Source organism: Dermacentor albipictus, unplaced genomic scaffold, assembly GCF_038994185.2.
Source record: "Dermacentor albipictus isolate Rhodes 1998 colony unplaced genomic scaffold, USDA_Dalb.pri_finalv2 scaffold_28, whole genome shotgun sequence".
Classification (NCBI taxonomy): Eukaryota; Metazoa; Arthropoda; class Arachnida; order Ixodida; family Ixodidae; genus Dermacentor; species Dermacentor albipictus.
In genome coordinates this window covers 1,986,866-2,002,297 of record NW_027225582.1, presented here as the reverse complement: position 1 = coordinate 2,002,297, position 15,432 = coordinate 1,986,866, and the positions used below count along the sequence as shown (strand labels likewise).

The 15,432-nt window shown below is 48.1% G+C and overlaps 1 protein-coding gene across 1 annotated transcript; it reads right to left on the bottom strand.

The window, feature by feature from the left end:
* Nucleotides 1-754: 754 nt before the first annotated feature.
* Nucleotides 755-2,038, bottom strand: LOC139052621 (putative nuclease HARBI1). Its single transcript, XM_070529693.1, has 2 exons — nt 1,526-2,038; nt 755-895 (listed from the first exon to the last, which is right to left on the bottom strand). Exons 1-2 carry the CDS (start codon nt 2,036-2,038, stop codon nt 755-757), a joined length of 654 nt encoding a protein of 217 aa, XP_070385794.1.
* Nucleotides 2,039-15,432: the final 13,394 nt, after the last annotated feature.

The following is a 15,432-nucleotide window of genomic DNA, read 5'->3' as shown; positions in this document are numbered from 1 at the left end:
CATAAGTGGCCGCCTTGGACACTCGTGCATAGTGAAGAGGGTACAATTGTTTACGAGTCCATGGCTGTGGCATTCTACTTAAAGGATTCTTTGTATAAGTGTACTTCGTTTGTGTTTAAATTATCATAATCTGTCAGATGTGTGGATTTGGAACATTGACCATCGGTTTGGAGGTGCACTTGTCGTGTATACAATTTTTTTCATGTATTTTCCGCTATACAAACACAGCCCTGTGGTAGCCTAAGGGCACTGCAATTTGTATAAATAAATTACATGTTATGAAAACTCACCATTCCTGCGTCCTTCAGAAAAGGTTGACAAAGGCGCTGCGCTGCTGCCTTCCTCTAAGGAATGCGTCATGCGGTGCCAGCACCTGGATGTCTCCTGGCTCCTCTGGCTCCTCAGCTGGTGGTACTTCCAACCATAATCGTCCAATGTCACGGCGCCCGCGTCCAAGGCAATGTTATGGAGAGCTACGCATGCATAAATGATTCGCGCTGCTCTATCGGGGCTGTATAGCAGTGTCCGAAAGTGCTGCAAGCAGCAGAACTTGCTTTTCAACACTCCGATACATCTCTCCACAACATTGCGCATGGATGCGTGCTCCCGGTTGGAGTGGCCTTCAGAGGTGGTGCCGGCATGGCTGCCAGGTACTGGAACAAGCAGCCATGGCTCGAGGGGATATCCTGAATCTCCTATTACAGAAAGTGACAGCTGAGTGCTCTGCCCTATTTAGGGGTACGCATTACGAATACTAACCAAGCAGATACTCGCCAGGCTGCAGTTGTGCGGCTAGGCGTGCACGCAGTGGGTTGTGCTGCCACACCCAAGAATCATGGCATGAACCAGGGAACCGGGGGTCCCCAACAAGAATGCGAAGTTCCGCGTTGCACACCTGCAATGGGGAGCAATACAAAATAGCGCTGCAGATATGCTTGAAATCCGTTTGGCCATTCATATGCACAAAAGAATACACGTACGCTGGTACAAGTAGCAGACTGTTTCAGCCATGGGCATGCACAGGGTCTTGCAATTGGGGAGGGGGGGGGCAATGCGCCCCCCCCTTGTGTGGAAGCCTATGGTTCGCACTAATTGATAGCCAAATGAAAACTCGAGGCCCGATATTGCGCAAGAACACCCATACGAGCCAAAGCCAGCCCATGCAATGGTTGTAAGTACTTCCGTGTTCAAAATGCTTCTATCGTGTCTTCCCTACAGTGTTTTCATTTCTGCTACGACTGCTGCCGATTTAAAACACAATTTTGGAACGGCAGACTGATTATACACAACACATGGCACTCATTATTATTTCCGACATGTCAGATTTCAACGAGCTCATAAACAGTTCCCCGCACGTCCTCTTTTAATCGTTACATTACTTGTTTTGCCAGCTTGGGCATTAAACTGAACAATTGCAACTATGGGCGAGTAAAAATGGCAACCACAGTTTGAAGTAAAACATTCCAACAGTACTTACGACCATGACGTTTAGGGCGTAATAACCCTTTCTCGACGTGAACCTCACCGTGTCAGCCGGGCTGAGTCCCTCTTGCTTCTTAATGGCGATCAATGTGCCATCGACGCACGCCAGCACGCCTGGAATGGCGCCGCGTCGCGCAAACGCCGCCTTTGCCTCATCCTTGGCAGCCGGTGTCAATGCAAAGTCCACCAACTTTCTCCTGGCAGACACGGAAATGATGGCCTCCGTCACCTCCTGAATGGTGCTGCTCACGGCCGACTGTGCCATGCCTACGTGCTCCTCGCGACCAACGCTCCTCTGGAAGCTCCCGGTGCCGAATAATCGCAGCGCGCACAACACCTTCGTTTCTGAGGAAAGGCCACTGGCTCGCTGGCATCCAATGATAGGGTCAAGCTCGTCGCAAAAGCTACGCACTGCTCGTTTGGACAGATGAAAATACTGCCGGAGCTCTTCTTCCGTCAACTCTTCAAATGCATCATCTACCTCGGGTCGTCGTCTCTGCGCGACTGCAGCAGCCGCCCAGGCGACACGAAAAGGCACGGCAGAGAAAAACGCCATGTTGTCCAACTGTTGGGAGCACGAAATCGGATTGAGCCGGATACGAAAGATGCTAACTGTCCCAAGCACTTACGTTCTAATCCAATCCAAGCCGTCTGGTAGCCGTTCTAATCCGTTCTATCGCTCCGGACGCACTCTCCGTCCGATCCGTGGCGTTCGTCCGTTAAAGGTGCATTCACACGACAGGACGGAGAAGGAATTTTCGCAGCGGATGGCGCATCACGTGACGCGCGCGTCATCAAAACTTGCCGCCCTCGCCTTGTCCGGCCTCCTCCGCTCGCGGTCCGGATTGAAATTGCTCGCCGGTATTTCCATCCGTCCGTTTGGCGGTCGTCTGGCCTCAATTTAACGTAGTCAGCGTCAAATCTGCCAACATAGGACGGGTTGGCGTGGCTACGATGGCGTGTTGTCGGCTTGATGCATCCGTGGCTTGATGCCACGTGTGTCTTTGTTGTGCAGGAGTGACCGCATGTGCTTTTGTTGTGGTGCAGCGGGAAAGGCGAGTCGTGGTTGCGCGCGCATGTCTATTTAGACCGCGCAGCCTGCGTGACCTCAACATGAGTGAGGTGGACAAGAAAATGCTAAGTGACGAAGCAACCGGTACTTTTATTGCTCTTGTTGATGGATGCGCAGCGCTATTTAATATAGAGCTCGCCGATTATGCAAGCGCGCAGCTGCGTAACAGGCTATGGCAAGAGATCGCTCTCGAAATGGCTCAGAGGCATGCAGAATCAGCGCCTTACTCTGTCGGTGTGTATTATTAGCTATAACTTCATTTTTGGGATAATGACGTGCTGCGTAACCAAAAAATAAAGAGAGAGGGCAGGGTGCTCTGTCATTTCGGCGCTCAGCCCTGTCTCTCTTTTTTCTTCTTTTGTGGTCAGCAGCACGTTACCAGTTCAATATGAACCATGTAGCCGAAACATTTACTTCTTTTTTGGGAATGCTCTTCTAGATTTGAACCATTTCGTTTTCTTCATCTGATTGAACCTCTGCAGAGTTTCTAAAAACGGTTTTCGCGAACAAACGCCGCACCTTCAGGAATTTTCACCCAGAGGAAAAGCATCATCTCCTACAATAGCCGGGGGCATTTGAATATCTGGCGAACTTGCCACTTTTACGGTTTTGGGCAGTCCCGCATTTTATTTCATCAATTGCTTTTCGCAGAGGTGTTGACTGCCAAATTCCGCCATCGTCTTGTGAACCAGGGGCGCCAATGTCCAAATAGCGAAAAATATAGTTCGCATCAACAAGCGCAAATAGCACTATGCTGAAGGTTTTATTGTAGTAGAAACACAAAGAGCCTGAATATTTCGCTTGATGATGCACACATGCTTTCCATCTATCGCACCAATGCAATTGGCGAACTGCCACTTTTCTTTGATGTCTTGCATGGCTCGAGACCACTCTCCGTCAGTCTTGGGGGTCTTCAAGAATTCGTCTTTCAGCTCCAGGTAAATTGCCACACATCTCTCTTTATGAGCTGGTTGACAGTTGAGTGTCCTCCCTGAACTGTCAGCTTAAGGAGTAGTGCGTTTCTCCTGTTAAAAAAAGAAAAACAAGAAATTGTTGGTTACGCTAAAAATAAACAGAGAAAGACAGAACTCCGCATTCGAATAAAATATGCACATCTGATATTCACACTGGTATCTGTGTGAAGCGGATCTCTTATAAAGCTGCTATTTTCATGTTATGAAACTAAATTCCATGCACACAGTTGTCTTTATTTCACCATATTTCCAACATTCTTATGCAACATGTTTATACGATGTTCATGCGCCGTGCCGGTCAAAACAATTTAGTGCTGTTGATGCGCCGTAGCATTTGCTATATCTACGCCGCAATACACGAACTGTTCATTGCGAGAGGTAAGGGCATTCACGTCACAACGAAGATGTGTTTGTCATTGTACACACTACACAGAGATCTAGGACGCTAAAGAGTGGTTTGGTTCTTTTTTTTTCGTTTTATTCCTGCGTCCACGGGCTAACGGAAATAAGTGCGCGCGCACATTACACGCGACGTGAAGCGCGCACTTTCCAAGAGAGCGGCAGCAGTCACAGTCGAGAAAGCTGGGGGATGCCTTTGCTTTAAAAGTCAGCACGCCTCATGAAAAGTGACACTTGGTACTTCAAATTGAAGCAAACGCTAGTGCTTACCTGCGGCGAGAAAGCGAATAGTGATTTGAAGCCGTGTCTTCGCTGGCACAGATGATCTCACGATGGTTTCTTGCCACTCGATTGTATGTTGAACGCGGGCCAGAAGTTCGAAAAACTGCGTGCTGCTGACGCGCAGTAGGCGCTTGTATTCGTCCGGATCACACTCGAGTAGATCTTCACAAAGCAAGCTCTGAACACAAAGCGTATTCTTCGACATCCGTGGTTTCTTCCAGCATAATCGTTTTCTTTTTACACCCTACACCTAGTCGTCTTCGCTTACTTCGAGTAGAACAGCCAACGCAGACGAACGCCGCCTCCGATAGCTGTCTATTTTGGAATGCGCACTCGTACCCAGCAATTTGGCAACGTGCGTGGCGTTGGCGCCGAGAGTAAGCACGCGGATTCCGCAAACGGTGCTCCGGCTGTGGGAATGCGACCTAACTCGGCTGCACGGATTCAAGTGATGACGTCACTATTTTGTCCGCGGAGCAGGCGGGATTTTGCCCTCGCGTGTGTATCCACCTTTAGCAGACGACACGGAATGATTATGGGCAGCAAGAAGTCATGGATCACGTGACAATTGACGTCATGGCATTCGTCGCGGTTCAAGTTGACCAATCGTGTGCGGCTCGATGGAACGGACCGCCTCCGTTCTATTTTGGAACGCGTACAAGATAGCACCCTAGTTAGTGTCAATGGTGTCAATACGGCAGTGAACGTATGCCGCCGAAAGCTTGCTTGGCCGCAGAAGCGATGCATGACGGAGTGATGGTGCAGATTTAGCGCGTCGCTAGCATCAAGACAATGCGCTTCCGCCGAGGGAAGGAAGATAATGAAACTGAACAGCTTGGTAGCTGCTCACGGAGCCGTGCCGGTGGTGGCGGTGCCATCATGACGAAATCTGAGGCGGCGATATTGACGGCTGAGGCTTTTTTTCTTTTATTCCTTTTTTTACGACGAGGTCGTTAAGAGTAAACTTTAATTCTGGACCAACTCTGACGCAGCCTGTTCAAACAGATGCAAAATGCCGAAACGCTTTTCTGAGAAAACCCCTGGCCGATTTTAACGAAATTTGCTGGATTCGGGCCCCAGTGACAACACCAGCTCCCAAGGATATCCGAATCATATCCGCATATCCCAGCTCATTTGCGTACTTCCGCAGGATGTCCGAGGGAAGTCCTCCTTTTAGATGTCCTAACACGTAATACCCAGGACGCTTACTTGATATGCATTCTTACCGTAATTTTGCGCAAACCTTAGTAAGACCTGCTCTCGCAGTAGCTTCCTTTACCTGGATATATGTTCACTTTTCATACCAGGTGCCTTTTACAGGGATGCATGTCTCTCAATTAAATAACCTGCCCAGTCTTTTCGCCTCGTCAGATATAATCAACACTGCGGCCTTGAGAGCAATGTTCGAGTCGTTTCTTTGCTTTTCAATCAATCTGGAATCTCAACATGACCTCATGTTGAGCACGTGTGCAACGTATTCTATTCATAGGTTTTTCCTCGAACTTTGAAGTTTGCCGCGCACAGATGTCGGCAGTTGATAATAAATAAAAAAAATCAAATTGAGAAATACTTGGACACAAATAAAAAATAAATGCGTTTTGTCATTTATGCCTACGTTAAAACAAATTATAACTGTTGCATATATGAAGCATTTGACATGCTGCGGTCCTGCCGTGTAGCATTTTGTTCCTTTCGGCAGCGCAGGCTGCGTGTGTTTCTGCGTGTTTGGCGTTTGGCAGACTTGTAGCTTGTTTTTGCGTTTTCTGCGCACGCCGCGATTGCAACACGCGTTGAAGCGAACGGCGCTGGCGTGGCCATGTGCACGTCCAAAGGTAAGTAATTTTTCACATCTTGTTCATACGCCTCCCATAGAGAAAGACATTTCAACAAGAACGGACACTCCCATAGAGCCCAGCGGCCGAATTGACTGTAGCACACCAAGCAAATGTTGTTGACTCCTTCCGGTTTCGGTTTTGGGCGCGCGCGTTTTGAACACCAGTTGGTACACGCCGCGCCGGCTCCGCTCCTCGGCGCAGCATTCATTTTTTTCGCTTCTGCTGAACCTCGCGTGGCCTTGGTGTGGAATCGTTTCATTATTAAGTAGAAATGATTGCGATTGACCTTTATTAGACTGCGCCGAATCTGTCAGGTGCAATTTCATAAAGAAAACGAAAGACGCCTTCTGAAATGATGAAATGTTTATTTTGCTCTATATAAATGCTCATTCCGGGCTTCTTCTGCATTCATCCAAACTTTTGGCACCAGGTAAGCAGCAGTCGTTGCCGTACGATGCTCCACCGGATGCCATCAGCTGAAAGAAAGTAAATTACAAGCATGTATCATTTCGGAATATTGACCTAATAGGAGTATTGCTTGTAGAGGCGAAACGTGCGTAAGTGGTGAATGAGCGGCATTACAGATAAATTCACTTTTACGTACATTTCACAGCAAAGACTCCTCCCAAACAATGCCATAAAATCTGAACATCCCATTTTCAAGCACCCCTGCTTTCCCGGGCATTACTTCCTGCACATTAAGTGTACAAATACACGGGTGACTGCGCGTTTCCAAAACAACTTGGCCTCAGTCGACACGATGGTACGCCAAGTACACAAAGGTGGCTACAACACAGGCTCAGCCAGACCATGTTACACGCTCGCAGAATGCCTTCTAATCGCACTCAAGTCAGACTCGTGGGTGCAAAGCCTGTTTTCAGTCGCTCAGAATACATACACCCGTGAGCAAAGTATACGGCGGACCACGGGAGCGCGTGCCAAACTGCATCGAGGCGCCGTCTACCGACGCGGTGCCTGCTGTCGAGAGGGCCGCTAGAGCAGCGGTGCGCATGCGCGTCCCATCATATCTGCTGGCCTGACATGTAGCTTTGCCTGACGTGGTTATGGTGCTCGTAGACTAAACGTCCGCTGGGAGTCGTTTCCTGTGCTCCGTCGCATCTGGGCCATTGTTTTACGCAGCGGCTGCGGCTGGGCGGGCACGCGCGTCCGCCCGCGCTTCGCTTTCATTCTTTCTTTGGGGGATTTTAGCGCGCCGCACTGCCTTCTCTGACGCCTTTCGATGACTCGCACAACATGGCTTTTTGCTGCGTTGTATTATCTCGAACTGTTGTAGTGTTTGCTGCTGCAGGTAGAAGCAAGGTTTTGCAATCGGTGTGCGCCATCGCGTTAAGAAGCAGAACTGAGTTGCAGGCGCTATTATGCTCCTCAAGCAGCAGGATACTAAAAGGAGAACTTAGTGGCACCATACTGCCTTTATTTCTTCAAACCCTTTAACAAGGCTTGAACAAGAAATGCACGCGAGGGTGTCACTACAGAGAGCTGCGGCACCGCTGACACATGCGCGAGAATATAAAATCGTGCATTTCTTATTCAAGCCTTGTTGAAGGGTTTGAAGAAATAAAGGCAGTACGGTGCCACTAACTTTTCCTTTTAGTATCCTGCTGCTTGAGGAGCATAGTAGCGCTTGCAACTCAGTTCTACTTCTTAACGCGACGGCGCACACCCATTACAAAACCAGGCTTATACCTTCAGCAGCAAACATTCGAACAGTTCGAGATAATACAACACCGCAAAAAGGCATTTTGTGCGAGTCATCTAAAGGCGTCAGAGAAGGCAGTGCGGCGCGCTAAAATCCCCCCAAAGAAAGAATGAAAGCGAAGCACGGCGGACGCGCGTGCCCGCCGAGCCGCAGCCGCTGCGTAAAACAATGGCCCAGATGCGACGGAGCACAGGAAACGACTCCCAGCGGACGTTTAGTCTACGAGCACCATAACCACGTAAGGCAAAGCTACATGTCAGGCCAGCAGATATGATGGGACGCGCATGCGCACCGCTGCTCTAGCGGCCCTCTCGACAGCAGGCACCGCGTCGGTAGACGGCGCCTCGATGCAGTTTGGCAAGCGCTTCCGTGGTCCGTATACTTTTGCTCACGGGTGTACAGTGCTCACGGAATGAAACGCGTCAATTTAGGGCTAAGTAATGTGCATACTTTCGTTTCAACCGGCCGCAGTTCTTGTCACATCGACGTAATTGTGGCGTGTCCACTTACATCGGAGTCCTCTTCACCTTTGGTGATCAAATTCCTAGCGACATGACATGGTGCTCTTGCGTACTTTGCACATATGTAGGGTTCTACTAAATGATCCGTGTCCTATTTCATTCCGTGAGCACTGTACATGTCATGTTCTTGAGCTCCTCCGTGTTATCTTTTACGCGTCCTGCCGGCGCATGCAACACTCCCGTGTTATCACTCTCGGCAATCGCTCGTCGCGTTTTCGAGAAGCGTGAGTACCGAAATAAGCTATATGTTGTTGCAGGGCTATAAAATGCGTCACAAACTTGTCCCACTAAATTTCAGTACACGCAAAACTAACTCACTATGGCTGGCTTGCTTTTTTGCTAACAGCTTCACAATCCCAGGCGCGGCGAGCAAGCCTCAAGATATCCCAAAAGGTTACCAAACAAATTACAATACTTTTTCGGGTCAGAGATTGCGTCACGAACTTCTAGCAGTAAGATTCAGTACACGCTAAACTAACTGCGTCATGCACACGGCCGAGCCGGTTTTCGCTTACTGCGTCAATAAGCCGGGCGCGGCAAGTGTGCCCCAAAAACTACCGAAATGGGTTACAGTAATGTTGGGGCTCATAGAAAGCGTCGCAAACATCTCCAAGGACGAGGCATTAACTCAAATTAACTGCGCCAGGACAGCGGAGCTGTTTTTCGCTAACTGCGCCACTCGAACTAAGCCTAAATGTGCTTTTAAAATGCGCCGCACACTGTCAAGCGCAATTGCTCACCTTGCCGTAGTCCAGTAGTGCAGTGGTGCCGTGTCCAAATGCAGACGATACGCAAGAGAAGCATAGAGAAGGCCGGGAGCCCCTAAAAATGGGCTATATCCAAAACAGACGGGTCGCCGAGCACGCGAGCTTCGCACGTACGACTGGTCTCGCTCACTCCTGCGGCTTGTCTGGCGCATGACGTATGCACGCGCGTCTGGTGTGCCGCTAGTTTGTTGCTAGGCAACGCAACGAAAAGTTGCTAAGTATAAGTTCATTTACACGCAAAACTTTTTCACATTTAGTGGGAAGGAATAAAAAAATAAAACGTTGTCTGGAAGTTAATTTCGCATTCTTATTTTCTGATGCTCGCGTCAACTAACGGATGGTGTTGAAAATATAGGCGTGACGTGTTTCCTGTTGCCAGTTTTTGAAGAGTGTCCCCTCTTGTTGAATTTCTTTCTCTATGCGCCTCCTTTGGACGCAGGACCTACGGTGGCCATGGAGCCGTTATTTAGTCTTAGTCCTGTATGGCGTGTTGTATTGGTGCCAAAGGAGCATGACTGTATGCATGTGTTGTTTAGCTGCATAAGATCACCGCGGCACCGCGAGTCGCTATGCATGGCGTTTCTTTGTAGAGTTCCTGCGCAATCTCAACTGCGGCGGAGAAGGCTGGGCGGAAGCCAAGATAGCCAATTATATTGACGCGTGGCAAGTGCTTGAATTTCTCTGTTATGTCCCTACAGTTGCATGGAACTGTGTCGCCAGATATGAAAGTGTAGGATCGTACTTTGTGCCGAGCACAATTAGAATAAATGCCACTCACTTGCTGCGCTGCAAAATTATGTATAATTTGCCAGTTTTCCGAGCGCTTAAATTATAGTGGACCACTGCAGACGACTTTTTTTGCAAACACTTCCTGGTGAATCTCAGCTTGCATGACATACCAATTCGGACGGAGAAAGCTTTCACTTTTTGAAAACCGATTTTTAATACATATTTCTGGTTTGAAAGCCACTTCCTTTTCAAGAGCATCCTTGATTGATACGCAGGACACGACGCGGATCAGTCCGGCCGTTCATTTCGGCGTCGCGTTAGAGGCGCTGTAGACAGGGGGTGGACACTCCCTGGTTTCGGTGGCACTAAAGTCCCTTGATAATGTTAAAGTAGCGACACTCTTTGAACTCTGCCGCCGCCGCGCGACCTCCTCGCCCCTTGCGTGTTCCCCCGCAGTAACCAGTTTTGCCCCCGTTTTGCTGCACGCCGATTGGTCTCCCTGCCGTTGCCCTTGGAAACGCGCGGATCTTGAGTTTTGCTTGTGTTGTTCTTTTTCGTTCACGCCATTTTCCTCCTGAGCACGGCTGGCTCGGCGCTTTAGCTCGGCGTAGCGAATGTTATACGCTGTGTTTCTTGCCTATGTGCTAGTGCTATGCCGGGCTGTTGCACATATACCTGCAGCAAGAAGCCTGAAGATGGTTATGCCGTTTTTATGATACCACAATGAAAGTGTGACGGCTTGCGTAGGAAGCAGTGGCTGCATGACATTGGCCGAAAGAACTTTGGTTCGACAAAGAACAGCGTTGTTTGAGAGCTGATGAGTCTTATAGCTGGTATCAAAGCATCCCGTAATGCGGCATTATTTTTTTCATTCTTCCGGCCTGCTCACCAGCGTTTTCGGTGCGGTTGTCCTCAGTGTGCTTAATATTCTGGGGCGGCTCCATCACTTCGCACGTCGCTAACTGTTGTTATTCAGTCGGAAGTGCAGTATTATTGATTCTGCTTTGCGCCCTGAAAAAATTAGTGGCAAGTATGCCCGTAGTATTGCAGCTGATGAGCGTTAACTGGTCAAAATTGAGCTTTTTCAAGTGTTAAGGCGAAAGCCTTTAGATTTTTTGTTTCAAGGTCGCGTTGTAAACTGGAAGTATCACGTGACCCAAGGAAGGCCAGAGGGGCCCCAAAGCATGTCCACCCCTGTATAAGAGAATGATTACCCACGTAAATAATTAATCATTAGTGGTTGACATAAGGTAGATTAGGGAGGATTAACGTTGATTAGAGTGTATTAGAGAAGATTAAGGTGTATTAGAGTGCATTATGAAGGATTAAGATGCATGAATAGAGGTTAAGGTGCGTGGAGGAGGATTAAGTCGGATTCTGGTGGATTAAGGTGAAGTGTTGATGAAAGGGTATTAAGACCGATTGGGGTGGATTAGGGTGCATGAACAAGGATTAGGGAGGATTAAGGTGGATAAAAGAAGATTAAGGTCGATTTATGTGGATTAAGGTGAATTGGGGTTGATAAGGGAGGATTAAGACCGATTTGGGTGGACCAGGGTAGATTAATGGGGATTGGGGACCAAGGACTAGGGTAGAATATTATGGATTAGGGACCATGGAGCTGGATTAGGTTTGGTAGAGGCGGAAATGGGTGTATTAAGGTAGATTGGGACCATTAAGCAGGATTGAGTGGGATTAAAGTGCGTGAATGAGGATTAAGGTGGATGAAGGAGGATTAAGGTGGATTACGATGGATTACGGTTGATAAAGGAGGATTAAGACCGCATAGGGTAGGCTGATGTAGGTTGATTAGTTTGTATTAAGGTGGATTGGGAGTATTAAGGTGGATGAAGGCGCATTAAGGTGGATTAGGGTGGACCAAGGTGAATTGGGGTTCATTGAATATTAAGACCGATTAGACTACCATAATCCTCTTCATGTGCATTCATCGACCTCAATCCTCCGTCATTCATTTTAATCCACCGTAATCCTGAAAGTCCTCCTTAATGCACCTTAATCCACCTTCATCGACCTTAATCTACTCTAACCCTCCTTAACGCACTTTATTCCTCCTTAATCAACCCTAATGCTTCCTCATTAACTTTGATACACCCTAGCTCTCCATAATCCTCTTTAATCCCTCTTAATCCACCCTTACCATTCTTTATGCACTTTAATCCACCATAATCCACTATGATCGTCCTCAACGCACCTTCATCCACCCTAATTAACCTCATCGACCTTAATCCAATCTAGTCCTCCTTTATGCACCTTAATCCACCTTCATTCAACCTAATGCACCTTCATCGACTTTAATCCACCTTAATCATTCATCTTAATCCTTAATTAATCTTAATTCATCTTAATCCAATCAATAATCAATCATTACTTTGCTAACCATTAATCATCTCTTATACGCGGCTGCATATGCTTTGGCTCGCTTCCCGCCTTCCTTCGGTCACGTGATGTTTTCTGTAGCTCACAACGGGACCTTGAAACAGAGGTCTAAGGCTTTCGCTTAATAAGCCACAAACAAAGCGATGTGTCACAAGCAATACTAGATCAGACGCATGAAGTAAAGGGTCTGATCGTGTGGCAGAAAAATTGTCTGGAATATAGAACTCGCCTCAAAGCTCCCTTTAAACCAGTATGCTCCACTCATACGGCTTTAAGAAAAAACCAAACTCCCCATAAACGTTGCCTCCAGGATTATCGATGCTGTTATTAGCATTTCTAAAGAATTTCAACCCCACTGGGGCGCGCAACTGCCCCAAAATAACACACCTCCATAGAATCCTGCGGCCCGTCCGCGGGAGCCGAGGAGGAATAGCGTGCCGTGCGCAGCCGGTGGGCGAGGAGAATCGAGGAGGAAAGCGCCATTTGGAGGAGAGTGTCGCTACTTTCAAGTTATCAAGGGGCTTTAGGTGGCACAGGAAATTAGCGCCATCTCTGTAATGGGCGAACGCCGAAATCCGTTTCCCTTGCATGGCCTCGTAGATCATCGCGCGCACACGCGCCGATCCAGGTGGCCAAGTCCTTCCCCCCGCTCAACTCCTCTCCCCACGCCCCCTCGCAACTCCCTCACCTTCGACTGTCTACGCGTCCGCGCCGCCGTGCCGTCCCCGCCGGCCCGGCGGCTGCTTACGTAACGCTTTATTTTTGTTATCTACTGTCATCGATATGCGTGCGCTGCTGTGTGTTGACCGAAGTGGCTAGTTTCGTCAGTTCTGTGGTCCTCGGTAGCTGTGTGCTTGTGCTCCGCGATGTTTCACCCGTTTCACGACTCTTACCGCTCGTGCATTGTGCAGTGGTGCACAAATACCTCAAAAACAAGTCCTGCAAGTTTGTTCCGGGTGCCTAAAGACAACAGGTGAGCGCTCAGACCCAAGGACATCAGAAGGCGCATGTACACTAACACAGCCCTGTCCATTTGTGTGCTCCATGAGGCTTCGGACGTCGTTGCGCCTTGATTGTGCTACACTTGCCTCTTCCCGGTAGAGAAAGCTGACAAATAGATGTTCTTCTTCATTGTCACCTGGTCTGTGACTTGTGTTTTTCTGTGCCAAGTCTCATTCTGCAACTTCAGTAACTTGCCCAGCTTTCCATACCGCCCTCAGTGCTTTTTCTGTGCATTACGTTCTACAAACCTACTAACAGCTGAAAAATTACTGTTAGTGTTTGTGTACTATCTCAGTAACCCCCAATGGGAAAACCGCGCGAACAACCTTCATGTGTAGGCATGATACGCTGTTTTTTTCTTCTGGAAAGCATGAGCATTGCAAGTGTCCTACATGCAGATTTTTGCAGCTCGTGTTTAATATACAAAGGAGAGCCCAGTAGGTACGACTTGGTGCCTTAAGTGACGTAATTTTATTGCTAAGCATTGCATTCGGGTAGAAAGAAAAGTCGTGTTGGCTTGTTTTACCTGGTCTTTGATTGAGGAATAAGCCTTTCTGCGAGTGTTTTCTATGTGCTGCTGCAAAAGCCGACTACCTTGTGTTCCCCTTGCCACCGTTACTCAAGTTGTGGCCAAGTGCAAAATAATGTGATAATGTGTGTTTCAGTTTTTAGTACAATGCTATTTTTTTCTGCCATGTTCTTTTTTTCAATTTGTTCAGCAGTAATGAACATCTCACAGCATTTCATACACTTTCGTGCACATTTATAAGTAAGCTTTCTTTTGGTATGGCTCTCAATCAAACAATTTTAGCATTTTATTGTATCTGTCAGGTATTTTTGCGTGTCATTGTTTTTGCCATTACCAGTGAGTTTTCCCTTCTTTAAGTTGTCATGACTATGTCATACACGTCGTCCAATTTTGTGCAATATCTTAGTGCACATATCAGGAGCTCGTCTACATTTAGGTCTTGTGGACGTTATATAAAAATCTTGTTTTTTTATGTGTGTACATGAAACGGCCTTCGCGTTTTCTAGCGCTTTCTTTTGTTATTTTACTATCTGTGAACTATTGTCGTTAGTACTCTTGTATATGTCATGCACCTTTCACTTTTGCTCATTTTTCGAGCGTGTATCACACCACGTTGTAAGAAAAATCTGTTTTCGGAAATGAAGTCAATAAAGCGAGACTAAACATCTGTTGTGTTGGAAGTGGAATTTTTTTTTTTGTCCCGGCACATGCTAGTATAATATAAGTATGGGCAAGACTGCGTGCGTGTTAACGCATAGCCCACGGCGCACAACGCGCCAGCTCGCAAGCAATGCCAATGCGCGGCGTAGCGCGGCCATTTCTTGCGAGCTGGTGCGTGGCGTACCGTAACAAGCGCACTATAAAAAAAACGCGCCGCTTACGGGTAAAAACAAAAAAAAAGTGAGTGGCGCACGCGGCGTGGGGGAAGGAGAGTGGAACGGGTCGGCATAATAAAAACAAAAAGGAAAGAAAAACGTTTGGGAGAGGAGGTGCCGCGCGGCTGCTCTTGCTGTTGCCATGACAACGTAAACAATCATGTGCGCCGCCATTTTGCTTCTGCGTCGCGCATTGGTTAAGGCCGTAACTGAAGGGGACCTTGGCGCTAGCGTCGAAAGAGCGTCTGCTCGAAAACGGCCAATGGGAGCCGTACGGAGCGTCCCCCTCCTGCTGTAGATGCCAGCCTCGAAGTTGCGTCATCGCAGCTGTTGTGCACGAGCTTGCAGGTGCCCTGCGAAGCAGAAATTGATTCAGACAACTCAGACGGAGAACTGGAGATATGTGATTCTTTCTCAGACCTTTTGCCGTCCTCAGCGCATGTTTCAGTGGCGTACACGCCCTAGCATGAACTCGATGCATGTCTATCCCCTGGTGCTCCTCAGCGCTCTCGTGTGCTGCCGCCGGCGATGGTTGAGTGTAGTGTAAGCGACAGGAAAACAGGGTGCCTTAAAGACCATTTGAAGTCTTGGGCAGTTAAATTCATTGTTTCACACCGCTGCCTCACAGCGCTTCTGAAAGACCTCCGAAATTCATCTCCAGCTGTACTTACTTGACTGCCAAGGTCTGCTGTGTCGATGCTAGGAACGCCCAGGCGAATTGAAGGAATAGTCAGTATTGGAAACGGACAGTACTACCATTTTGGTCTCGTGGCTGGCCTACAACATGCTTTGAGGCAAACGTGCACCACACCTCCACTTCTAAAACTCATTGTTAACATAGATGGCTT